This window comes from Mobula birostris, chromosome 6 (genome assembly GCF_030028105.1).
Source record: "Mobula birostris isolate sMobBir1 chromosome 6, sMobBir1.hap1, whole genome shotgun sequence".
Classification (NCBI taxonomy): Eukaryota; Metazoa; Chordata; class Chondrichthyes; order Myliobatiformes; family Myliobatidae; genus Mobula; species Mobula birostris.
The window spans coordinates 141,759,818-141,786,553 of NC_092375.1; the positions used below are offsets into that span (position 1 = coordinate 141,759,818).

General features: G+C 40.1%; 1 protein-coding gene across 2 annotated transcripts in view; it reads left to right on the top strand.

Moving 5' to 3' along the window:
- The window catches only part of vps8 (VPS8 subunit of CORVET complex), a 662,306-nt gene that overhangs the window by 149,952 nt on the left and 485,618 nt on the right, over positions 1-26,736 (top strand). For both annotated transcript variants that reach the window (XM_072261484.1, XM_072261483.1), the window contains exons 28-33: positions 2,970-3,089; positions 3,485-3,541; positions 4,526-4,608; positions 7,447-7,531; positions 23,481-23,579; positions 25,600-25,689. In XM_072261484.1, coding sequence (XP_072117585.1) covers positions 2,970-3,089; positions 3,485-3,541; positions 4,526-4,608; positions 7,447-7,531; positions 23,481-23,579; positions 25,600-25,689 — 534 coding nt within the window. The remainder of the gene's footprint in view (positions 1-2,969; positions 3,090-3,484; positions 3,542-4,525; positions 4,609-7,446; positions 7,532-23,480; positions 23,580-25,599; positions 25,690-26,736) is intronic.

The following is a 26,736-nucleotide window of genomic DNA, read 5'->3' on the forward strand; positions in this document are numbered from 1 at the left end:
AGAAGTGGTTGTTATGGCACCATTTAGCCAGATTTTCAGTCTCCCTAAGTGCTGATTTGTCACCACCTTTGATTCAGCCAATGATAGTGGTGACGGTAGGAAACTTAAATATAGCATTGGAGCTGTGCTTGGTCACACAGTCATAAGTATAAATCAAGTTGACCAGGGGGCTAAGCACACAGCCTTGTGGTGCTAAGGGAGATTGTGGAGGAGATGTTGTTGACAATCAAAACTGCCTGTGGTCTGCAAGTGAGGATATCGAGGATTCAGTTGCACAAGGAAGTATTAGGGGTAAGATCTTGAAGCTTATTGTTTAGAAGTGAGAGGATGATAGTATTGAATGCTCAGCTGTAGTCGATGAAGAACATCCTGATGTACGCATCTTTGCTGTCCAGGAATTCCAGGGTGAGTGAAGAGCCAATGAAATGGCATCTGCTCTGAAGCCGTTGTGACTATAGGCAAATTGGAACAGATCCAAGTCGCTTCTCAGGCAGGAGATGATGTGTTTCATCACCAACCTTTCAAAACACTTCATCACTGTGGATGTAAGTGCTGCTGGATGATAGTTATGAGGCAGGTTATCATGTTCTTCTTTGGCACTGGTATAGCGGAAGCCTGTTTGAAGCAGGTGGGTACCCCAGACTGCCAAAGCAAGAGGTTAAAGACCTCAGTGAACACTCCATCCATTTGATCAGCACAGGTTTTTAGTACTCGGCCAGGTATCCCATCTGGGTGAATGCTTTTGTTGGGTTCACTCTCCTGAAGAATGCTCTTATGTCAGCCTCAGAGACTGAAATCAGAGGGTCATCGAGGGTTGTGAAGATTGGTAAAGGTTCCTTCATGTTTTCATGGTCAAATTAAGCGTAGAAGTCATTGAGCTCATCCGGCAGTGAAGCCTTATTTTCACCTTTGTCATTTAGTTTCACTTTGTAAGAGGTAATTACATTTAAGCCCTGCCACAGTTATCGAGCATCCTCCAATGATTCATGTTTGGTCCAGAATTGCCACTTCACACATATGATGGCTTTCTGGAGATCAGACCTGGACTACTTGTATTTTACTTGGTTGCCAGACCTGTATATTACTGATCTGGTCCTTAGCAGATTGTGGATCGTATAGTTCATCCAGAGCTTCTGCTTGGGGAACACTGGATGATTTTGTGGGGACACACTCATCCATGGCTGTTTTTAGAGTCCGTGATAACTGTGGCATATTCTTTCAGATCCTGTGCATCCTTGAACACAGCCCAGTCCACTGACTTGAAGCAATCCTGTAGCCGTTCTTCTGCCTCCTGCAACCACTTCTTTGTTGTCTTCAGAGCCTTGCTGTTTTGGAGGGCAGAGGAGGATAGCCAGGTGGTCAGATTTCCGGAAATGCGGTCTAAGCATGGAACAGTAGGCTTTCCCAATGGTAATATAGCATTGGTAATATTCCCAATGGTAATTTATCATGAGTGTGTTGGGATCCCTGGTGCTGTAGGTTATATGTTGATGATAATTGGGCAGAGGTTCCTCAAACAAGCCTGACTGAAGTCCCCGACAATGATTTGAAAGGCGTTGGGGTAGGCTGCTTCTTGTCTGCAAATGGCGACACTCAATGTCTTGAGTGCCTGTTTAGCGTTGGCCTTTGGTGGTCAGGATCACAGAAGAGCACTCTTGCTAAGTAGAATGGTTGGCACTTAATTGTTAGATCTTCCAGGTTGGGGTGAAAATATGTGACAAGACTGCTGTGTCAGAGCACTACAAAGAGTTTATCATGAAACGCAGACCCCCACCTTTTGCCCTCTCAGAATCAGCAGTCTGGTACATACCGTGTATCAAGAAGCCTTTGAGTCTTACCAGTGTATCTGGAGTGAGCTCTGTCTCAGTGAAACACAGAATGCAGCAATTCCTCATTTCCCTGTGATACAGCAATCCTGCCCTTAGGCCCTCAATCTTGTTCTCCAGCCGCAAGAGATACTTATTTCATTTCCTCAGGTTTCAGTCTGGCTTTGATTCTTTCCACCTTCTCCTTTCTTTCAGCTCTGGCAATGTACCTTCGTCTGCTTAAAGGTGCAATACCTGCATGCTTCAAAGTTAAGTCAGCTGTGTCATTCAGAATGATTATGAAGACACGTAGTCCTCTTTTATTGTCATTTAGTAATGCATGCATTAAATGATACATTAAGAAGCTTGTGAAATTGCTAGTTCATTAAGTTGTTTCAAAAGTACATTATTTAAATGGATTTAACAGGCTACAGATTGTTTTGACTATAGTTCAAAAGAAGTATATTTCAAAGTTTTGTCAGTTACCTGCAACATGTTGCCGTGGTTCACCGGCACCATCTTGTACTGCCATGCAATATAAACCTACTCCATGACCATCTAACCCTTCCCTCCAACACTGCCCAAAGCCCTTCATTTTTCTTAAATACTTGTGCCTATCTAAGGGTCTTTTAAATGTTCCTATTGTATCAGCCTCTACCAACACCCCAACAGTGCTTTGCAGGCACCCAACTCTCTGACATCTCCCCTAAATTTTCCTTCACTTACTGATCTTAAATGGATGTCCTCTGGTATTGACCATTGCTGTCCTGGGAAAAAGGTGCTGGCTGTCCATTCTAACTATGCCTCTCGAAATCTTATTCACCTTTCTCAAGTCACCTCTCATCCTCAGTCTTGCCAAAGAGAACTGCTCTAACCTGCTCAACCGTAATTCACCAGGGAAGGTTGCTAATACTGAGCTAAATCCCACAGAGGAGTTTGATTTAAAAAGTGTAATGAAAGCAGGGCTTGAAGTTTTATCTGAAATTCACTTTCTAGGGTGGTTAAATATATGTTACAGGTATGAAGCTACATTTCTCTAAGTATTTTTAGGTTTCATAGATAAATATGAATATGTTAGTATGAATACTGTATATCATTTGCTGGTTTCACGATAATCAGTTACTGGGAGTGTTGAATTTCTTTGTTTTTTTTTACTACTTGTAGGTGATGGTGGAGAATTCAGACTTTACTCCATCACAGGTTGGGTGTCTGTTTACCTTTCTGGCAAGGCAGCTGGCAAAACCAGACAACACACTCTTTGTCAACAGAATGCTTTTTGATCAGGTGAGTTATTCTTAGCAATTGTGTTGATTCAGAATTTGATGAAAAGTTAGATGTTGCCTAAATTTTTATCCAATCTTTTGTTTTGACAAAATAGTTCAGTATTTGATCCACCCGTTTATGTGAGTCAGTAAATACCCAGTAACATTCCTTTTCCATAGAATGTGCCTTTCATTTTCAACCTACCTTACTGCCTCATTTAACACAACTGGCATTACACTCGTGCGAACTGGCTCTGATATGCCATCTCTCATTTTGCTTCAGTCTCAAGCAAGAGTCAGTGATTTGTGATGGGAAATGGGGGTGAGAACATTTAAACAAGGAAAATTTTCAACTATTCCATTTAAATAATGCATTTGAATAACCTCTTAAAAAATGTTCACTTCTGTCTCTTTCAGGTTCTTGAGTTCCTGTGTAGTCCTGATGATGAATCTCGACATGCTGAGAGGCAACAGGTGAAGTGGTATTGATTCAATGGGATGTGCAATTGGATTATGTACTTTTAGAGGGTCCAGACTGCAAGATTCCCATGGTTCAATTTCTGATTCCCAACTCTAGGTTTGGATTTGCCAATGACCTTTTTGGTGCAAAGATGCATTTAGCTATGAAGTGGCAGCACCACTCATTGTAGCCAGTTGAACAGATGTGAAATGTGAAAAGGGTTAACGCTACCTAATCTTAAAATGGTGTTTGAAAGCAGAATAGGAGAAAGGTAAATTGAGGCAGTAGGTGGAGTGTGAAATGAATATAGTGGAAATATTAAGTATAGCAAATATCCCTGAATTATTTTGGGAATAATGACTTGATTTATAAGCATTTCATAATGAAATAAATCACAAGCTGCTTCATTAGTAACAATGAGTTGACGGGGGAGTAGAGACTATTAATTTATGGATCCAGAATTTTGTGCAACAAATGAATATGGTTTATATTTTGATGAAAATAGAATAGTTGATTGGGCCACATATGAAGCAAGCAAAGACAAGCAATGAGCTAAGGAGCAGATTAATGTTTGAAAAATAGCAGGTAAAATGATTGGAAGATGATAAAGGAAGAAATAAAGAAGTCTGTACGCTTCAAAAAAAGAACTGCAGAGCATGACCTGTGTGCACAATTTCATGGTGGAAAAACGGATGATGCATGAGAGACTGATGAAAGAAATGTAGTTGATAGCCTCATGGCCAAAGAAGCTGGTGGAGAAGTGGATCTGAATAAAATCAGTGTGTGTGTGGAAATTGATAAGCGATGTCCTCACGAGCAGACTGCAGATGAGAATCTGGGGTGGGCCATGTGTAGATCCTTGCAACAGTCCTGAGCTATACATCTTTAAACAGGCGCAGTATACATTTGATGAAAACTGAATGTTCAAACTGTGTTCATGTGCAGTATAGAAACAAAAGACTTATTTATTACATTAACTGGATTTGGTGTCTTTTTAGGTTCTTCTAGAGCTGCTTCAGGCTGGAGGAATCGTCCAGTTTGATGAAAGCAGATTGATTGCCATGGCAGAGAAAGCTGCATTGTGAGTTGTGTTGAAATGGTTTCTATTAAGTCCTGTTCCATCAGCAAGAAATCTTTAAAGGTGTATTTTGTGGCTCTGGGTAGTAATCTTGCTGCTAATGAACTTGATATTTGCATCTACTTAAATTCAAAAGGTAACATGATATTTAAAAAAATATACAAATCATAGAAAATCATTGGATGCCTTGTAATCCCTCTTTGGATGGAGGCCCACTTTAGAGGTTATAACACAAAATAAGGGTTATTGAAGTACATCAGTATGGACAGAGGATTGATTAAGGGACAAGAATCAGAGAAAGAATAATAAATATGTCACTTACATATTGACAGAGAGCTTTGTGGATGAATAGAGGCCTCAGCTATTTCTTATTTCTATTAATGACAGATGAAATGATAAAGTATCATATGTCCAGCTACAAATGTCTGTAGTTTCTTCCAGGTCAATCAAAACAATATGATAGGTTAATGGATTAAAAAGAATGTCTCCCCAGAGCATATCATCATGTTCTGCTGAGAAAAATTGCCTTTATTCATTCTGTCCTGCAAAATGGCTAAATTAGTATTTTCTGTCTTCTGGACTAAGTGAGCAATGTCTTGACTAACTCTGTTCCCTTTAGAGCAGTGTAAGCAGGTAAATTTTTGTGCTAAATTTATGACTACTTGGCATTAACCAATAGATTTATTTACTAATTAATACCAGTAAGATAGTCAATATTTGTTTATGATTCCTTTCTCTACCAATGATAGACTAGCAATAACAAATCAAAGTTTAATGTGGATCAGAATTCATTTCATTCTTGAGCACATCTACACCACCATTGTTTGTTCTTGAACAAACAATGGTGCTGGTCTTGCATGGTTTTAACGTTTAAACGTTTGAAAATTGAGCAGGTTTAGAAATAGTAATTCCTTTTCAGTCAATACATTTTCATGGTAATGTTAAGAGAAATTCTCGTCAGACAGCATCTGTGGAAATTGAAACAGTTAACATTTCAGTTTTTAGACCTTGTGAGAACCTCTTTCCACAGATGTTGCCTGAACTGCCAAGCATTTCCAGCTTTTTCTGTTATTATTTCAGATTTCCAGCATCTACAGTATTTTTGATATTCATTTTTTATTTATTTTGTTATGAATCCTTAGAATAGATTGAAGTTATAGTTTCTATTGTTTGTTTTTATTCTATAAAAGAAGGATTTGCATTCTTTTCAATCTACCCCTAAGTGCATCCGGAACCTGAACTGTGTCACAAAATGTGTCTTTAATTAACGGCTATAAATGTCCAAACTTGCTTGAGACTGAATGGATATGTCTGAATTACTTAAGGGATCAGTATAATGGTTTCAAAGGTACATTCAATGTCAGAGAAAGGTATACAATATACATCCTGAAATGCTTTTTCTTCTCAACCATCCACAAACACAGAGGAGTGCCCCCAAAGAATGAACAACAGTTAAATGTTAGAGCCCCAAATTCCTCCCCACCACGCTCCTCTCCCTCCCGCATGTAAGCAGCAGCAAGCAACAATCCCCCCCCTCCCACTGGCAAAAAAAAAGCATCGGCACCCACCACTGAGCACTCAAGTGTGAGCAAGGCAACTGCAAAAACAAACTTTCAGTACTCCAAGGACTACTTGTTCACCTGGCATTTGACATACCAGAGGCTCTCTCTTTCCCAAAAAAGGGAGAAAGCGATGTCTCCATTTCACAGCGAAAGGGGAGAAATAACAACTCACTGGTTTATGATGTTAAAAGTCTGTTGACACACAGCCAAAGATCTTCCGTCTCCAGCGACACACCGGTCTTCTTCTCGGACACGGATTTCCGGTCCCCCTCATCCTCTGAGCCATGAAAACTTGATCCTCCGAAGGTGACCAGTGCTCTTAAGCCGAGCCCTCGGCGTGCCGAACAGCGGCCAGTTATGAAACCCCGACAGCAGGTCCCATTCCCACAAGGAACCTTAGTCAGCATGTAACTCCAGGTCAGGGTCTTCAAAAAAATCTGGAAAGAGAAAAATAGACATTAAACATGGAAGTAGAGCTGTTTCCAAAGATACAAGCAAAGGAGTTACTGTTAGGTTATGAAGTTTACATCATGATTTTGTATGAAATATGACTGCATGCTGCATCTATTGTGAAGAATTTTCTCTCTGCAGGTAGTCTATTCAGATTATTGTGTTTAGAGTTTAACATTTGAGTGCATTATTAAAATAAAGCCTGACGGCAGAAGATTTAGCTAATGTTATGTAAAGAACTTCAAAACTCTGGATGCTGGAAACAAATAAAAGATAAAAACTGGAGATGCACAGCTGGTCAGGCAAAATTTATGCAGAAAGAAACAAAATTAATCTTATATAGTGGACTTTTCATCATAACAAAATGATGTTAGAAATGCAACGTTTTTAATCAAATGAGTAGAAATGTATGCTGTGGGTAGTGTAATTGATTAAAATTACATGGAACCCTTATGGCTAATACAATATATTCTGTATTATTCAAGCTGATGATTGGGAAGTTATAGATGATATGTGTGTACATACTTCATCCTTAATCAAAACTTTTAATTTATTAATTCATCCTCTCTTCCCAGTTGGTAGAGTGACTCATTAGAATTTATTTCACATAAGCTCAGTGTAAGTTTAGAAGCAAAATAGTTTCAGTTCAGTTCACTTGATTCATTTATCTTTTCTGGGTCTTTGGCAGAGCAAACCAAAGGTAATGAGATTGTTTGAATCATTCCCCATATCTTTTCAATGACGCAGATTTCCTTGGAGGGTAGTGAAGTGCTTCTGTAAGCATTATTTTTCAAAATATTATTTTGTAATCACAGTTTTTTCTTTCCAGCTACCAAGTCTGTGAGTTCATGTATGAAAAGAAACAACTCTACGTTAAAGTCATTGGCTGTTACCTGAATGACCCAGTTCGCCAGGTATTTTTGTCATAAGACAGGAACTTGTTTAATTATTGTGTTGCATAACACAGGCATATTTTCCTAGATTTTTCTAATTACACCAGTATTACTCTGAAAGTCCCTATTATCAAAAAAATCCAAAAATGACATACAATCTACCCACACAGTCAAAATTTCCTGTAATGGTTGCAGACCATTAATGAGTATTTGAATTTATAGCTGAAATGCTGCTGTTTGTTGTTTACAAACTGTTGATATACACTGTTGTACCTAATAAAGTTGCTGGTGAGTGTACGTTGATGATCTGCTGCTGCTGCTGTAGTTCATCCTCTTGAAGGTCGGTCATGTTGGCATTCAGCAATGCTCATCTGCACAACACTATTGTAACATATATTTGAGGTAATGTAGCCTTCCTGTCAGCTTGAACCAGGCTAGCCATTCTCCTCTGACCTTTCTCATTAACAAGATGCTTTCACCGACAGAACTGCCGCTCAATTAATTTTTTTCTTTTCTTTGTTTTTTCGCATCATTCTCTGTGAATTCTATAATGTTGCGAGTGAAAATCTCAGGAGATCGTCAGTTTCTGAGATGCTCAAACCACCCCATCTAGCGTCAACAATCATTCCACTGTCGAAGTCACTTACATAACATTTCTTTCCCATTTTGATATCTGGTCTGAACAACAATTGAACTTCATGACCACGTTTGCATGCTATTATACACTGAGTTGCTGCCACATGATTGACTGATTAAATATTTGGATTAACAAGCTTATGTACAGGTGTACCTAATAAAGTGGCCATTGAGTACACCAGACGCAGTGAGACAGAAAGAGCAGTGTTCACTTTAGGCAGAGAATTGTTTTGGAGGTGGAAAGGATTAGCAACTGGCATAAAGACAGGAGATATGAAAGGCAAGATATATGAAAAGTCTGTGCAGACAGTTCATGATAACTTGTGTGAGCTGACTTCAATATTTTGAACTTGCTTTATTTATTTATTTCATGCTTATATATTTCCCTTTCTATATCCTTACATATATTTAGTATTCTTCTCAGCAGTTACCTCTCTTAGGTGTCTGATTTCAGGTTGAAGGGCAAAGATATCGTTAGTCTTCATAACTGAGACATACATCCTCTTGGCACTTCTCCATAGAGCTGTTATGATATTGATGTTGTCCTTGTATTTGGTTCCCAAAAATCAAAATAATATTATGGTTTGAACACTGCTTGCTTTGGCTTGTATTTGATTGCTAACTGCATTCTAACTTTAGTATTTATAAATCTAAATAGTCACTTACTGGAAGATTATATTGGTAAGATGTACATATATTGAATAAAATCAGATTTACCACCCCACAATGAACTGCAGTCTGAGATATTAAGGAGTGGAGAAAGTGCCGGATAACTGTAGTCCCTATTCTCCACCGGTGTTTAGTTCTCTTCAGAGTATGTAAATTGTTTAGCATGGCTTGTGTTTTCATGAAAGTTTTTTCCCCCCAGTTTTATGGCATATAATGACTGCTGCAATCAAAATTAGAACAGATTAAGTCATTATCTCTTATTTCCATTTTCAAGCAAGTAGTTGGAAATGACTCATTTTTTTTAACTGGATTAGACTCAGTAATGTCTTAATTAATACTGGCTCATTATGCAAGCAAAATCTGTGGGCAAGAAGAGGCCGCCCAAAGCAAACTGTCCCTGTTTGTTGCTGCCACATATGCAGTGGGCATTTTCCAGACTAGCTGATCTGAAGCCTAACCAGGCCAAACTGATGTTCTATGGAGTTGCAGAATCTTGTATGATGTAGAACCATCTATCGGTCAGGATGGTGTTCTACATTGGAGAAAGCAAACAGAGATTGGTGGTCCCTTTACAGAGCATTTGCACACGATACTTAGGTGCAGCCCAGAGCAATGTCCTACTTTACCATCCTACTCCCACAATTTTATATCTATGATCTTCTGCAGTGCTAGAATAAAGTCCAAAGCATGCCTGAGGAACAGTACTTCATTTTACAACTAGGTATACCGCAGCCTTCTAATTTGGTATAATTCTTAAACTTCAGAAAACTTGCTCTTTCTCCCTGCATCAAAAGCTGACATTTCTATCTGTTAACATTTTGGCTGAGTTTTTCTTGCTGTACAGTGTGACCTGTTCCATAGCCTTAACAATTGCAACATGTTTGCAACACGATATAGAAAGAAGCTCAGTTTAATTTTAACTGCTACCTAGCTACCTCATTTGAGGAATTTGTTCTGCATATCCCTTGTCCACCTTCTCTGCTACTTAAAACTAACTTGTTTTCTCTTCTTGAGTGCAAGCTTGAAGCTTTGATTGTTTGTCTTTGTTACGATGTTGCCTGGACTGCGCTTAATTGTTTCATGTAATTAGAACCATTAAAGCAAACATTATTAGTTCAGAAAAAAATGTTAATGATCTTGTGCTTTGTCTCCTGAAATCATACCTTACCATTCGCATGATTGGGTTCATTGTTTCTAAACTTTGTCTAAACTGTTGTGTGTTCGGTCAGCAAGGTTCACAGGAGAGCTAATAGGGAGTTTTAGCAACTTCAGACCACTGCTGAACTCTATGAGGAGTGTAGCATTGGAGTGCAGTTAGAGAATTTTGACCATGTCTACATGCTTTTATTCTTTGAGTTACTGCCACATGATTGTCTGATTAGATATTTGCATAACGAGCAGGTATACCTATTAAAGTGGCCAATGTGTGTACATTCTAATTGTTTGGTGTCATCAGTAGCAACTTTGGCAATGCTATGTTAATTTTTTGAGGGTTTTTACTTGATGTAACATACCTATTGGGACTAATAAAAATTATAGGGAAAAAAGTTATTCATTAAAAATGAGATAGGGAAGCAACCTTTACATTTTGAGTCAAAGGATAAAGCTAAAATTCTGTTATTTAGTCTGAAAAACTTAAGTATTATTCCAATTACACATTAATCTGTTTATAATTACTCATCATTAAACCTTAGTAATAAAATTGATATGCAGGTTGTCTTGAAGCTAACAATTTGAAGTATGTAGTAAGGTTGATGACCATGAAGAATAAGTAAGACCTCAAGACCATAAGATATAGGAACAGAATTAGGGCATTTGGCCCATCGAGTCTGCTCCACCATTTTATCATAGCTGATCCAATTTTCCTTTCAGCCCCAATCTCCAGCCTTCTCCCTGTACCTCTTCATGCCCTGACCAATCAAGAATCCATCAACCTCTGTCTTAATTATGCATAAAGGTTTGACCTCTGCAGCTGCCTGTTGCAACAAATTCCAGAGATTCACCACTTTCTGGCTAAAGAAATTCCTCATTTCCATTCTAAAAGGATGCTCCTGTATTCTGAGACGGTGTCCTCTAGTCTTAGACTCTCCCACCATAGGAAGCATCCTTTCCACATCCACTCTATCAAGATCTTTCACCGTTCAATAGGTTTCAATGAGGTCACCCCTCATTCTTCTGAAATTTAAGTGAATACAGGCCCAGAGCCAACAAGCACTCTTCATATGTCAAGCCATTCAATCCTGGAATCATTTTTTGTAACCTCTTTCAAACCCTTCCAGTTTCAGCACATCCTTTCTAAGATAGGGGCTCAAACCTGCTCACAATACTCCCAAGTGAGGCCTCACCAGTGCTTTTGAAAGTTTCAGCATTACATCCTTCCTTTTATATTCTAGTCCTCTCAAAATGAATGCTAAAATTGCATTTGCCTTCCTCACCACAGGCTCAACCTACAAATTAATCTTTGGGGAATCCTGCACAAGGACTCCCAAGTCCCTTTGCACGTCAGTTTTTTGTATTTTTTTCTCCATTTAGAAAATAGTCAACTCTTTCATTTCTTCTACCAAAGTGCATGACCATACACTTCCTGACACTATTCCATTTGCCATTTCTTTGCCCATTCTCCTAGTCTAAGTCCTTCTGTAGCCTCTCTACTTTTTCAAAACTACTTGCCTGTCCACCTATCTTCATATTGTCCATAAAAATTTTCAGCAAGGCCATCAATTCCATCATCCAAATCATTGACATTCAATGTAAAAAGAATCAGTCCCAACACAGATCCCTGTGGAACGGACTAACTCGCCTATAGTTTCCTTTCTTCTGCCTCTCTCCCTTCTCGAAGGATGGAATGACATTAGCAATTTTCCACTCTTCTGGAACCGTTCAAGAATCTCGTGATTCTTGAAAGATGATTACTAATGCCTCCACGATCTCTTCAGCCACCTGTTTGATAACTCTGGGGTGTGTACCATCTGGTCCAGGTGACTTTTCTACCTTCTGTCCTTTCACCTTCCCAAGAACCTTCTCTCTGTAAATGATAACCTCACACACTTCATGCCCCCTAATACCTGGAACTTTCACCACACTACCAGTGTCTTTCACAGTGGAAACTGATGCGAAATACTCAATTCAGTTCATCTGCTATTTTGTTGTCCCTCATTACTACCTTTCCAATGTCATTTTCCAGTGGTCCAATATCCACTCTTATATCTCTTTTACACTTTATGTATCTGAAGAAACTTAAGGTATCCTCATTAATATTATTGGGTAGCTTAATTTTGTATTCCATCTTTACCTTCTGAATTACTTTTTTAATTGGCTTCTGTTGGTTTTTAAAACTTCCCATTCCTCTAACTCCCCACTAATTTTTGCTCTATTATATGCCCTCTCTTTGGCTTGTATGTTAGCGTTAACTTCTCTTGTTAGACATGGTTATGTCATCTTTCCTTTAGAATACTTCTTCCTCTTTGGGATGTATATATCCTCTGCCTCCCGAATTGCTTCCAGAAATTCCAACCTTTGCTATTCTGTTGTCATCTCTGCAAGTGTTTTTCCCAATCAATTCTGGCCAACTTCTCTCTCATGCCTCTGTAATTCCCCTTTCTCCACTTTAACACTGATACATTTGACTTTAGCTTTTCCTTCTCAAATTTCAGGGTGAGTTTGATCGTATTATGATCACTTGCCCCTAATGGTTCTTTCATCTTGAGGTCTCTAATCAATTCTGGTTCATTGCATAACACCCAATCCAGAATACCTGATCCTCTAGTGAGCTCAACCATGAGCTGTTCTAAAAAACTATCTTGTAGACACATTAGAAATTCCCCCTTTCTGTAATCCAGCACCAAGCTGATTTTCCCAATCTAACTCCATATGTCTATTCTAACATTGTCCTTTTGGCATGCATTTTCTAACTCTTGTTGTAATTTTTATGCCACCAACTTGCTACTGTTTGGGAGTCTGTATACAACTCTCACCAGGGTTTGTTTTTTTTTTACCCTCGCAGTTCCTTAGCTCTAGCCACAATGATTCAACCGTTCCGACCATATGTCAACTCTCTAATGATTTGATTTCATTTCTTACCAACAGAGCGATGTTGTCCCTTCTGCCTTCCTGCCTGTCCTTTCAATACAATATGTATCCTGGACATCAGGCTCCCAGCTATAATCTTTCAGCCATGATTCAGTGATGCTGACATCATACCTGCCAATCTTCAACTGTGCTGCAAGTTCATCGACCTTATTCCGTATACTGTGCATGTTCAGATACAACATCTTCAGTCCTGTATTCATTCTTTTTGATTTTGTCCACCTTTTATGTTGCAACTCATCCTGTTGACCGCAATTTTTCCCTATCAACAGGATCTCCTCACTACGCATTGCCTCTATTTGTAAACCAGCTACCTCATCTTCAGCACTATTGCCCACCTTTGCTACGATACTCTTTGCATTGAAATATAGGCATTGCAGGACACTAGTTGCACTATGCTCAGCTGTTTGATTCCTAACTTTGTCTGAAGTCTTACCAGCATCTGCCTCCACAACCTTTCCACTAACTGTTTTGGCACTCTGGTTCCCATCCCCTTGCAACTCTGATTTAAACCCCACCATGTAGCATTAACAGTCCTTCCTACTAGGATATATGTCTCCCTCCATTTCAGGTGCAAACTGTATCTTCTATACTGGTCTCAGCTTCCCTGGAAGAGAGCCCAATGATCCGAAAATCTTGTGCCCTCCCTCCTATACAAACTCCTGAGTCACATATTAAACTGTATAATCTTCCTAGTTCTGGACTCATTGGTGCGTGGCATGGATAGCAATCCTGAGATCTCAACTTTGGGGGTACTGTCCTTTAACTTAGCGCCTAACTCTCTGAACTCCCTATGCAGAACCTTGTCACTCATCTTACCAATGTCATGCACCACGACTTCTGGCTGTTCACCCTCCCACTTAAGAATGTTGAGGACTTGATCTGAGATATCACAGACCCTGGCACCCTGGAGGCAACATGAAGAAGAAGAAGGTACCATCCAGGAATTTCTTTCTCACCCACAGAAACTTCCGTCTGTTCCCCTATCTAACAAATCCACTGTCACCACAGTGTGGCTCTTCTTCCCTCTTCCCTTCTGAGTCACAGAGGTAGACACAGTGCCTGAGACTCGACCACAGTGACTGGGCTCAGTTATGTCATTCCCAACACTCCCCCCCGCCCCCGCCGCCCCTGACAGTATCCAAAATGATATACCTATTGTTGAGGGGGACGGCCACAGGGGTTCTCTGCACCAGCACAAAAGGAGATCACTTGACCCATTGTGTCTGTGCCAATTGTATTGGTACATCAGTGCAACATTATCCCACTGCTTGTTTTCTGGTAATCTATCATCATCTTTCTTCTGATATTTTAAATGTAGAAAGCCTTTTCACAGAATCTGTAATCTTGCACTATTTTAAAACTTTGGATGTCTCTTTGTCTTTACTTCTGGAATGGTAGAGTTAATCCTTGAGTCTGAAGTTTGTTCTTGTAACTTCAGTTCTTTGCCAGTCATGTCAGAGGCTCTGCACAGTTCACTCTATGTTTTGGTACTGGGGTGAGGACTGGGCTGTTCAGGACATTTTCAATGCAAGCGGCTGACCTAGATAAAGCTTTGGGGAAGGGCTGGTGACTAACAGGGCCCCAAATAGCAAGTAACCTCCAGACCCTTCTTAGCATTTCCTCAATCAATAGGATCATGACTGATGTTTAACTTCAGTTGCTCTTCTGTCCTAACCTTGTATCCCTGTATGCCCTTAAAATCCAGAAATTGTTAGCAGTTCCTTTTACTAAAAGTTCTGCACAACAGAGCTTCCACTGAACTCTTCGAGATAAAATTCCAAAATTTATCTATCCTTTCGTTGATTTTATTTTTGCCATCTGAATACTGAATGCGCGACCACTTATTTTGAGGTGATGTCATCTGTTCCAGACAAACCAACTTGGAGAAATATTATTGCCTAACATTTCCTATCTTTCAATAATTATAACCCACATTGTTCTATTTATTATGCTGTTTTATTCTTATTCTTTGGTTCTAATCATATGAATTTTAACATAATTATTTTCCCATGAATTTAACAATGTCTTAAATATTTAATAATTACAGGATTGGTACATTGGACAGATAGGTATTTTTTAATATGTAGTAATTAAAAATATGATCTTTTTTTCATTCTTGGAAATGGAATTGTAGGTTGGCTTAAAATATAGTTAAACTTACATACTTTTAGTTATTGGCTAAGATTAAGACTGATTGGTTCTCCAAAGGTGGAATCATGGAGTCAGTAGAGCATAGAAACAGGAATTTCAGTCCAACTTGTTCGTGCTAACCACATTGCTTCTATGAGCTAGACCCAAGCACCAGCACTTGGCCCGTATCCCTCTGAACCTTTCCTATCCATCTATCTCTTCAAATTCCTTTTAAATATTGCAATTTTTCCTGTTCTACTATTCCTCTGGCATCTTGTTCCAGATACCCCCTACCCCCTGTCCCTAAGGTCCTCTTTAAATCTTTCCCCTCTTGCCTTAAGTTTATGCCCTCTGGTTTCAAGCTCCCTTGCTCTGCTTATTAGATAGTCACCACTTATCCTACTGATGCCCCTCAATATTTTAATATGTAACCGTCTCACTAGGCTTGTATTCAAACTTGGCTTGTTGGCTAACTGTGCTAACAGCCACATGACAGCGGTGAGAAGACCACCTTTCATAAACAAAATACATCTAGGGTCAGTATGCTTTGAGATTCAACCAAACGGGAAAGTTGGTATGTTCCAATTAAGGATAATGGGCTGTAGCGAATGCTGTATAAATACTGCTCGTACATAGTTATTGGTAGCCCAGAAATGACAGATCGTACACCAGCATAAAATTATAGATAAAGTATATTCGCAAGATATTCAACTTTAACAAACAGTTACTGACAAAGAAAAATACAAATAAGCCATTACAGTTAAACCTATCCAATGTGTACATAAACGTTGGAACTTGTCTCTGGAGAAGTTGGGGGTGTATCGCTTTACTCATGCCTGGACCCATGGTCTGCGTGAAAGTGTCTGCCATATCCCAAATGCCCCTCGAAGACCATCTTGAAAGAACTCGCTCTCTCAGGAATATTGGCCCTTCCTCCTAGGAACCATTCATCTGTACAAATCACTTCTTGCAACGGGGTCTCTCCTTCCAGTGGCATTCTGCGGCATCTTCCCTTCCGCCCTGCTCCGCCAAAAGACCCCAAACTGTGTTCAGAAATCTGATCCTGCCAGCTCTCTTGAAGCATCCACTGTGCAGAAAGTTACAATTGGCTGACACAACTTTCTTAAGTTGGACAACATGGCTCATTATCTTTAGCCAAAGCTAAAATACTCTTACCAGCAGGACACACTGCTATTATAGAAAACTGCTAAAATAAAGTACCTCTCAGCATAGCAATAGAAATCTTAACCAGGGTATTACATATATCTTTACAAGGTTATCCCTCAGCTTCCTACACTCCAAGGAAAACAAGTCCCAGCCAATCCAATCTCTCTTTACAACTCAGACCCTCCTTTCCTGGTAATATACTTCTGAATCTTTTCTGCAGGCTTTCAAGCAATCATAACTGTACACACTACTTCAAGTATGGATTCACTTATGTCCTTTATGTTTGTAACACAATGCCCCAACTCTTGGATTCATTATCCTAGATGATAAAGGCAAGCATGCCAAATACCTTCTTCAACACCTTATTTACTTACTTCACCACATTCAGGGAACTATATACTTGTACCCTAAGTGTAGCCCCCTCACTGGGCTCTGATGCAAACTTGGCTTGTTAGCCGACTCTGCTAACAGCCACATGATTCAGTGGTGAGAAGGCCACCTCCCACAAACAATGCGTGTCTAGTGTCAGCATGATTTGGAATTCAACCAAATAGGAGTGTGTGATGTTTCGATCAAAGAAACCTCGATTTGAGCGAATATTGTGTAAATATTGCCCATACACAACTATCGGTCGGCAAGAAATCACAGATTGTATACCACATAAAATTATAAAGAAAGTGTATTTACTAATTTCAGCTTTATCAAAGTTATTAAGAGAAAGAAAAGAAGGAAAAAAAATAAAAGGGCCCATTACAGTTAAACCAGTCTAAATGTGCACATGACCATTGGAGCTCATAGTTTCCAAAAGCTGGGTATAGCCGTTACTCATGGTGCTGAATTCTCATTACCAATCACTGGTAGAGTTTCCCATCTTGGACTCCTTCATCTCGCAAGCTACTCCTTGCAATCACGTCTTCCCATCAGTTTGAATCCTATGCTGTCCCTCACACTCTTCTCAGCATCTCCCACCAAAAGACCATGAACCCCACCAGTGTCCATCAAAAATCTCTGTCCGCCCAGCTCTCTCTGGAACCTTTTCTGAATTCCACCATCCTGATTGGCTGATACATCATTACTAAGTTGAACATCATAGCCCCTTATCTTTGGTTGAAACCAAAACATTCTACCAGCAGGACGCACTGCTTTTGCAGAAAGTACCCTATAACATAGCAGTAGAAATCTTAACCAGGGCATTACATAAGTTTCTCTGTTCTATAACACTTTCCAGAGCCCTCCTGCTTACTGTGTAAGCTCTGCTTTTATCTCTCCCAAATGTCTTTTCCTTGTAACATTTGTTGTGAAGTGAAACAGTTAAAGTGAGGGAAGTCAGTTATCTTTTCTGGTCCCACTGTGCTTTGATATTTACCAGCCCTTCTTGAACAAGACCATCTTGGGAAGGAAATAAGCTGTTCTTGCTGAAGTGGGGCAGGCAGTATCCCCTAATGTTATCACTTAAAGCTTGAGTGGGGTTATTTGTGTTGGATTCAGGACAAAAAGGTTAATGTTGAGTGCCCTTGTGGAAGAGGGAAGTAGGAATGTTCCTCCAAACCAGAGAACCAAAGCTCCAGACTTATTATGATGTACAGTGTAGCTGCGACACACTTCAACTGTCTCTTCACAAGGCCAACCAACAGTGGTGTTGGAAGTAGTGCAGCTGTCTCTCAGTTCTATAGACCTGGGTTTAATCCTGACCTCAAGTTCTGTCTTTGTGGAGTTTGCATGTTTACCTCTGTGACTGCATGCATTTCCCTACGTGCTCTGGTCTCTTCTCACATCCCAAATGTGGATTAATAGAATACCCTACATTGGACACTGTATATTGTCCCTAGTGTAGGTGAGGGTGTTCATGACCTTAAGTGAGAGGATAAGTAAAATTGAATTGAATTGATTTTATTTCTTACATCCTTCACATACATGAGGTGTAAAAATCTTTACATTACATCTCCATCTAAATGTGCGGTCATAGTAATTTATAATACATAGAACAGTCAATGTAACATAGAAATACACTCCAATCAGTGTGAGTTAATCAGACTGATGGCCTGGTGGAGGAAGCTGTCCCAGAGCCTGTTGGTCCTGGCTTTTATGCTGCGGTACTGTTTCCCAGATGGAAGCAGCTGGAATAGATTGTGGTTGGGGTGAGTCGCGTCTTCAATGATCCTATGGGTCCTTTTTACACACCTGTCTTTGTAAATGTCCTGAATCATGGGAAGTTTCAGAGCTACAGATGCGCTGGGCTGTTCGCACCACTCCCTGCAGAATCCTGCGATTAAGAGAAGTACAGTTCCCATACCAGGCAGTGATGCAGCCAGTCAGGATGCTCTCAGTTGTGCTCCTGTAGAAAGTTCTTAGGATTTGGGGGCCTATACCAAACTTCCTCAGCTGTCTGAGGTGAAAGAGGTGCTGTTGTGCCTTTTTCACCAAACAGCTGGTGTACAGACCACGTGAGGTCCTCTGTGATGTGGATGCCGAGGAACTTAAAGCTGTTTACCCTCTCAACCCCAGATCCATTGATGTCAATAGGGGTTAAGCCCATCTCCATTCCTTCTGTGATCCACAACCAGCTTCTTTGTTTTTGCGACATTGAGGGAGAGGTTGTTTTCTTGACACCACTGTGTCAGAGAGATGACTTCTTCCCTGTAGGCCACCTCGTTGTTGTTTGAGATAAGGCCAATCAATGTAGTGTCGTCTGCAAATTTAATTAGGAGATTAGAGCTGTGGGTGGCAACACAGTCATGGGTATACAGGAAGTAAAGGATGGGACTTAGTACACAGCCCTGAGGGGCTCCTGTATTGAGAGTGGGGTGGAGGTGAGAGAGCCCACTTTTACCACCTGTAGGCGATCTGACAGGAAGTCCAAGATCCAGCTGCACAGGGCAGGGTGAAAGCCGAGATCTCTGAGCTTCTTGTCGAGCCTGGATGGAACAATAATGTTGAGTGCTTAACTGTAGTCCAAGAACAGCATTCTCACATAAGCATCCTCCTTCTCCAGATGTGTAAGGATGGTATGTAGAGCAGTGGCTATTGCATTGTCTGTCGATCGGTTGTGTCGGTAGGCAAATTGTAGGGGGTCCAGTTTGGGTGGTAGCATGCTGCATATGTAATCCTTGACCAGCCTCTCAAAGCATTTGCTTATTATTGAGGTGAGTGCAACAGGACGTCAGTCATTCAGGCATGTTACCTTGGTCTTTTTTGGTACAGGAACAATGGTGGATAATTTGAAGCATGATGGCACTCTACACTGGGAGAGCGAGAGATTAAAAATGTCAGTAAACACACCTGCCAGTTGTGCTGCACACATCCTGAGTACTTATCCTGGGATGCCGTCTGGTCCTGCAGCTTTGCGACTGGCAACTCGTTGGGAACATTGCATACCTCAGCCTCAGAGATGACCAGGTTGCAGGTTGTAGCAGTGGCTTTCCGCAGAGGCTGAGAGTTAGCGACATTGAACTGAGCATAAAAGCGATTGAGCTCATCTGGGAGAGAGGCCGCGATGTTGGCAGCACCACAAAGTTTGGCTTTCAAGTCTGCGATGGTATACAGTCCTCGCCACAAGTCACATGTGCTGTTTGTTGTGAATCTTGACTCAATCTTGTCCCTGTATTGTTGTTTCGTAGACTTGATAGCTATGCGCAGGTCATAGCTGCTTTCCTTGAGCTCTAGTTAATCACCAGCAATGTAAGCTCTATGTTGTGTGGTTAGTGCTGCTTGTACGGAACTATTGATTCAGGGATTCTGGTTTGGGAAGACCCTAACCGACCTCTGGGCGATAACATCGTCGATGCACTCCCAGATGAAGCACCTGACTCCATCAGTGAACTCAGAGACATCCTCATCATGGAAGACGTTCCAGTCGATGTCATCGAAAGAGTTCTGCAGCATGGAGGCCAATCGGTTGGACCAACAGTGGATGGTTTTAACTATGGCCACCTATTGTTTCAGTTTCTGCTTGTACGTCGGCAAAAGTAGGATTGAAGAGTGATCTGATTTTCCAGAAGCTGGGCGAAAGAGAGCTTTGTAAGCATTGCGGAAGGGAGTGTAACAGTGGTCAAGTATCTTATCTCCACGAGTGCTCACCTGGAGATTAAAGATTTTAATATTAGCTTTATTTGTAACACAACATCAAAACGTGTAGTGTCTTATGACCAAAACTGTCCAAGGATGTGCTTGGGGCAGCACACAAATGTTGCTTTGTTTTTGGTGCCAACATAGCATGCCCACAACTTACTAACCCATGCACCTTTGGAAACCCACGTAGTCACAGAGCAGAATGTATTGCATCTTACAGACTGTGGTGCAAATTGAATTGTTACGTTCGTGGCTATGCTACTTTGCCCCCCGAGGTACAAGGAAATGAGTGAATAGGATAGCCTCCTATATCAGAAGAAAATGTAGGAAACTAAAGCTTTTCCTTCCAACAGTCTTCTCCTCATCCCACCCCAAATTACACCTTCCTCCCTACCTCTTCCTTCCCCCTCTCTTAAACAATCATGCTGAGTTATTTCAGAAATTCTTCACATAGGTTGCCACTTCCTGCCACCAAATTAACACTCCCAACCAGTGATTGAATGAGATCATACAATGATTTAGCACTAAAGTGGGCCCTTTTGGTCCACCTTCTCTGTGTTGACTGAAATGCCTATCTACACAAGTTCAGTTTACCTTAATTAGGCCTATATCTGTGTTGTTTGGAACTCTCCATAGATTTATTTAGATGAGGCTTTGCCTGTTAGGATTGACAGGTCTTCTAAGTCTTAGTCATTTTCCATGAACTCCATCTTAATTGAGGCCTTGATCTTTAAAGCTTTCCTGCTGTTTCTATTTACTTGATATTTGTTTGCAAAGCTCCTAATATGATCTCCCAGTTGAACTCCCAGTTTGTCTTGATTGATTGAATCGATTCCAATGTGGAATACTTCCTAGGTATCTCTATTTTCTTCACTTGGCTTGGCAGAAGGGAAGTGTTATAACTCGTTCATTGGCATAAAATTTATACCACAAAACACTATATATTCTAAAATCTAAAATTCTGGTTAATTGGGACATATCGGGACCAGTACTTTTTGGCCCATTTAAACGGCTGTCCCAGTTAGTCAACGTTTGATGGAAATAGCTAAGAAGACAACCTACCATTTAACTGAGTAATAAATGATGTATTTAAATGAAATACAGAACAAATTAGAATACTACCAATGCTACTACAGTATTATAAAACTGTCTATTAGTTCCTACGGAGGAATTCATCTGGTTTACGCTGCTGTGTATGGGTTGTTCAGGGAGAAGTAGTACCTCTAGTGAATGGGCTTGTTATGTCCATTCTGGGGCAGCTCACTCACCTTTGGTTACCACCGGATGGATGCTCAGCTCTTATCTGTGGCTCCAAGCATCTCTTTGCATGTAACAGCAGCCACACCAAAGTACAGTGCTTCAACAGGCGAGCTAAATCGGGTGAAGGTAGCCAGTGGGACTCATACTCCGGTGAAATAGGGACATGCCTGTGCTTGCATGTGTGAAGTTACCTCCGGCAGACTGGGTGGATAAAAGCAATAGTGATCTCCAATGGCCAAGAAGGTGGTTCTGCAGTGCTTCATGGAGAGGGAAGGGCATGATAAAGCACAGAAGAAGTCATAGTTATCCTCTGCAACCAAGGAAAACCCCAGTTTATGATGTGTACTCATACCACTGGACCCAGACTTCTGAGATTGAGAGAGTGGAACTACCCTAGTGCAACAGTTTTTCCACTTTAAAAAAAATCTCGCAGTTCTCACCAAAATTGTCAGATACAATGGACACCTACCACTTTGCCATGTTCTTTTGATTGACTGTAAATTAACAAAATTAGCACAGACATCTAGTGCAGATAATGGACTGCCTTCATACAATACTTTTGGTGATTGCATCCTCCAGATTCGTTGTAATATTCAAGATGATTTTTGATACATTCAAATTCTTAGTAGTTCCAAACTTGTTGAAGTAATGAAATTGTTTCATTTTCACTCAATTCTGGCACCTTCGAATGCTTGAAACCGTAGTGAGCAAAACAATTCTGAATTGTCTTGCTGCTTATTTCTTGCCAACAATCAGTGACAAAAATAACTTTTTGAACACAAACACATACAAATGAAAGAATTTAAAAGCTGTTTGCTTTAAGCACACTGTGATGTCTAACAGGCACATAAGTGCATGCATCTGCAGCTAGTTAGAAACTGTTCTGCAACAGTCTCCTGTTCCAACTAAGCAATATATTGCCCCAAATAAATAAAGGGAATCCTATTTTCTTGATTAGTTTTTGTTCTGTAAGAGTTGTCCCAAATAAGTGGCTGTCCCAGTTAACTAATGGCCCAATTAACTGAAATACATAGTGTTATAAGTGGCTTTAATTTCTTGAGACATTTTTGGAAGTTTTTTTTTATCTGTTCTGCAAACAGTAACTCTTACTTGAGTAGCTCCTTGCACGCATGTACTTTTCAATCTTTTAATGTTTGTTTTTCTCTCTATTTTGGATCTTAGCCAATTTTTAGGCTTACTGATTAAATTTTCATGAAAATATTTCCTTTTAGATAAAGATGCAACATAAATATTGCAAATGGTAGTGTAGCATATCATTGACACGAACAGTTGTGTTATAACTTTAGGATTTCATAGTCAGGAATAAGTTGTGATGCATGCAAGAATGGATGCAGAACATGAGAATAATTAAAATCTTAAAGCATGTTGCCTGTGAAAACTCGAAATTCAACATAATATTTTGAGCATGTATTTCTGAAAAGAATTTTATCAAATAAGATTCATAAATATGTTCAGCATAATCTACCACCTCACTTGAGATAATTCATACGACTGCAGTGGAAAATACAATTTCTGGTCATTAGGAAATCTTTGGTATTGTAGTAATTTATGCAATCTTGATGGTCTGAACATTCCTATAGCAATTCATTAACACACTTGTTAAACTAATTTAACATCCAGAGGTCTGGTTAATTGATCTGGAGCTGAGAGTTCAAATATCAGCCCAATGAAATGGGTATTTAAGTTGTTGAATAGATTTACCATGAAACTACTTAATTATTGTTAAGAACCTCTACTGATTCACTTTTGTTACTCGGAGGAGAAAATCCATCGTCTTTTACCCGAATTGGTCCATATGTGACCAGTGTGGTTGCCTTTTAACTCCTTTCCAGATCAATTAGGAGTAGACAGAAATTCTGAACATTGGCGTAACCTACGAAATAAGTGATAAATGGTGTGCTCCTGTTAATTTTCTTTTCTTCTTTTTTAGGAGGAGATTTTCAATTATGTCCACAATATGTTGTCCATACCTGGCTATAGTACCGAAGAGAAGGAATCTGTATGGAATAAAACAATGGAACACTTCAAGGTAGCTCTTGTGAAGTAACTTGGATGTACAGATCCAGTGAGGATAGACAATATTCAAACCAAACACAAACATCCATTGTAGGTTGTATAAAGGGTTGGATGGCACTGTGGTACTAGTGGGGCTGCTGCTTCACAGATTTGCTGACCTGGTTTCAGTCCTGACCACTCATGCCGTTTGTGTGGAATTTGCATATTCTTCCTCTTGCACAGCCAATATCATTTAGGTGCACTGGTTTTGGCTTGTTTGAAGTTAATTGTCCACTGTATATTGCCCCTGTTGTGCCCACGAATGATAGGATCTGGAAGAAATTGATGGGAATATAAAATCGAATCTCAATAGAATGAGCGTAATAAGGGCACTTTCTGGTCAGCATTGACTTCGCAGACTGATAGGCCTATTATTTGTAACTGCTAGTCTTGTGTAAATCTATGTGATCGATAAACGAAGTACATCTGATGTCAATCTTTACAACTTGTATAAACAATTTGTTATTATTTATAAAGTGTTTGTATGAGTTATATTAACTATAGGAGATAGTTTGATTCCATGGAAGAGACTAATGTGTAGGAAAAACAAATTCCTTGCTGAGGAATACGTGATATTTATCAACTATTTTCATTTCTAGCTTGCTGAATAAGACTTGGAATTATACTAATATGATGTCCCACTTGCCTGTAATGTAGATTGAATTCGCAAAGTGAGAATTGAAGTTATTTCAATAGGTACATTTAATGTCAGAGAAATATACATCCTGAAAGTCTTTTTCTTTGCAAACATCCACCAAAAGAGGAGTGCCTCAAAGAATGAACGACAGTTGAACATTGGAACCCCAAAGCACCCCCCCCCCAGCTTCTCCACCCATGCACAAGCAGCAGCAAGGCAACAACGACCCCCACCCCCACCAGCAAAAAGCATCAGCGCCCTCCATTGAGCTCAAGCGTGCAGCAAGCATCAATAAAGACACAGACTTGCAGTACCCCAAAGGCTATTCGTTCACCCAATAATTCGACATACCACTGTGTGTGTGTGTGTGTGTCTCTCTCTCTCTCCCTCTCTATCTCTCCCCCTCCCCCTCCCTCTCCCCTCTCCCTCTCCCCCCTCTCTCTCCCCCTCCCCCTCCCCTCACCTCTCCCTCCCCCCTCTGTCTCTCATGTGTCCCCGTGTCACAGCGAGAGCGGAGATGTAACAAACAACTCGCTGATTTACAATGTTAAAAGTCTGTTGCATCGCTTCTTCTGAGCTCTGCGCCTAGTGAGTCGGCCCCAGAAAGGCGCAGATCTACAGACACACAACCTATGGCAGCTGACCTGTGTTCTCCCACGACACTTCAGTCGCGGGCACCGGACTAGAATCAGCTCGATCCAGAGCGACAAAAATCCAGAACCCTGAAGTTGCGCTAGCCTTCCAGGTTTGTGTCCTTGGGATATCAAAAAGCGGCCGGTCCTGAGGCCCTGAGAGCAGGTTCCATTCTCACAAAGAACTGAAGTCAGAGTGTAACTCCAGGTCATGGTCTTCAAATGAGACTTGAGAAAGAAAAAAAGGGATGTCAAAGATAGAAATAGAGCTGCTTCTGAAGATGCAAGCAAAGGAGTTGCCATTTAGCGCCATCTGACATTGCTCTGCCCCTCCAAATCAATAATGCATTGTTGATACAAAGCCTATAAAGTGGTTCATACCCGAGCAGTGCTTTTGATGGAACTGTGCATTTTGACTTTAGTTTATGGAGGTAGATGCTTAGAACCACATTTTGATTTCACTTACTGTATAGGTTTTTTTTTATACATTGTCCAGATTAGTGGCAAATACTATCTTGACTTCCTTTTTTAACACTTTTTATGAGAAGAACCTTGCATGCTATTTGACTCTAAATGAATGTCTTTCCACAAGTAGTAGATATGTAATACTTATCCAGTCTCATAGTGACTTACTGCAACTGTTTTGACAGTTTTCTGTTGAGATATGCTGTGGAGATTCGCAGATTTTATTTGGAAAAGTAAACTGGCCTCTTTTTAAATTGCAGGAACTGGTGTCTATTAATCCTCCAAAAGCAGCTGAATTGTTAGCTGTGCATTTCTCTACAGAGCTACGATCAATTCTGAACCAATTAGAGGTAGAATTAATTTTCTTCCTTTTTCTGTAACTTAGTTTAAAAGAAATGTTCTTGCATTGAAACTTACACATGCACTTTTTTAAAACTGTGGTGCCTTACCTGCAAAAGTACTGAATCTAGCTGTTTTTTTTTCTCTCTCTTGGCATTGCAAACTGGTTCTTCTGATCCATGTTCCATGCCAGGCTGCCTTTTGTTTCTCTGTCATGTATCCTACTAAAGAGTTATTTATTTGAGTCAATGTAGAAAACGCATTTTGGACAGCATGCTTCCTGCTGTGACATGAACATTCAGCTGCAGAAATAACGCCTTTGAACAACTATTAGTGCTCGCCTCACATAGTGAGTTATTGGTTCCATTTAAAAAGCAAGGGACTGAAGAAGAATTATGAAATCTTTTAAAATCCTGACATGGATAATGTTGTTGCAGCCTAGTTTCTCAGCTAATGCTGAGTGAAGCTATCAGATGCAAGGTTAGTGAACTGTCTGTGCAGTTCAATATTTGAAAAGCTTATTTTCCTTCACAGAATGTGTGTGTGGAATATATTTACAGCTATTTTTCATCTGCAAATAACCCTAGTACAAGTTGAGGTTATTCTCATATGCACAAGTACATGTTTGCACAGTAGCAATAAAAAAAACTTACTTGCAGCAACTTCACAGGCACATAGCATCATATAAGTAGTGCTCACAAGAAAAACATAAATTATAGGTCATTCTTATTACAAGAAACACAATTTGAACAAAAAAGTCGATTTTCATGCAAAGTGGTCAAAATAATCATGTTCTAAACTAGTGATTAGTATTTTGCTGGCTGGTTTAAGAATTAAGTGGATGAAGAGAAGTAGCTGTTCTTAAAGCTGATGGGATGGACTTGAGGCTTCTGTGTCTCGTGTCCAGTGGTAGCTGTGAAAAGATGACATGGCCTATATAGTGTAGATCTTTGATAATAGATATTACCTTCTTGAGGCAGTGCCTCCTGTAGATACTATCACGGTGGGGAGGGTTGTACCTATGATATATTGGACAGAGTCCACCGCTCTCTGCTGTC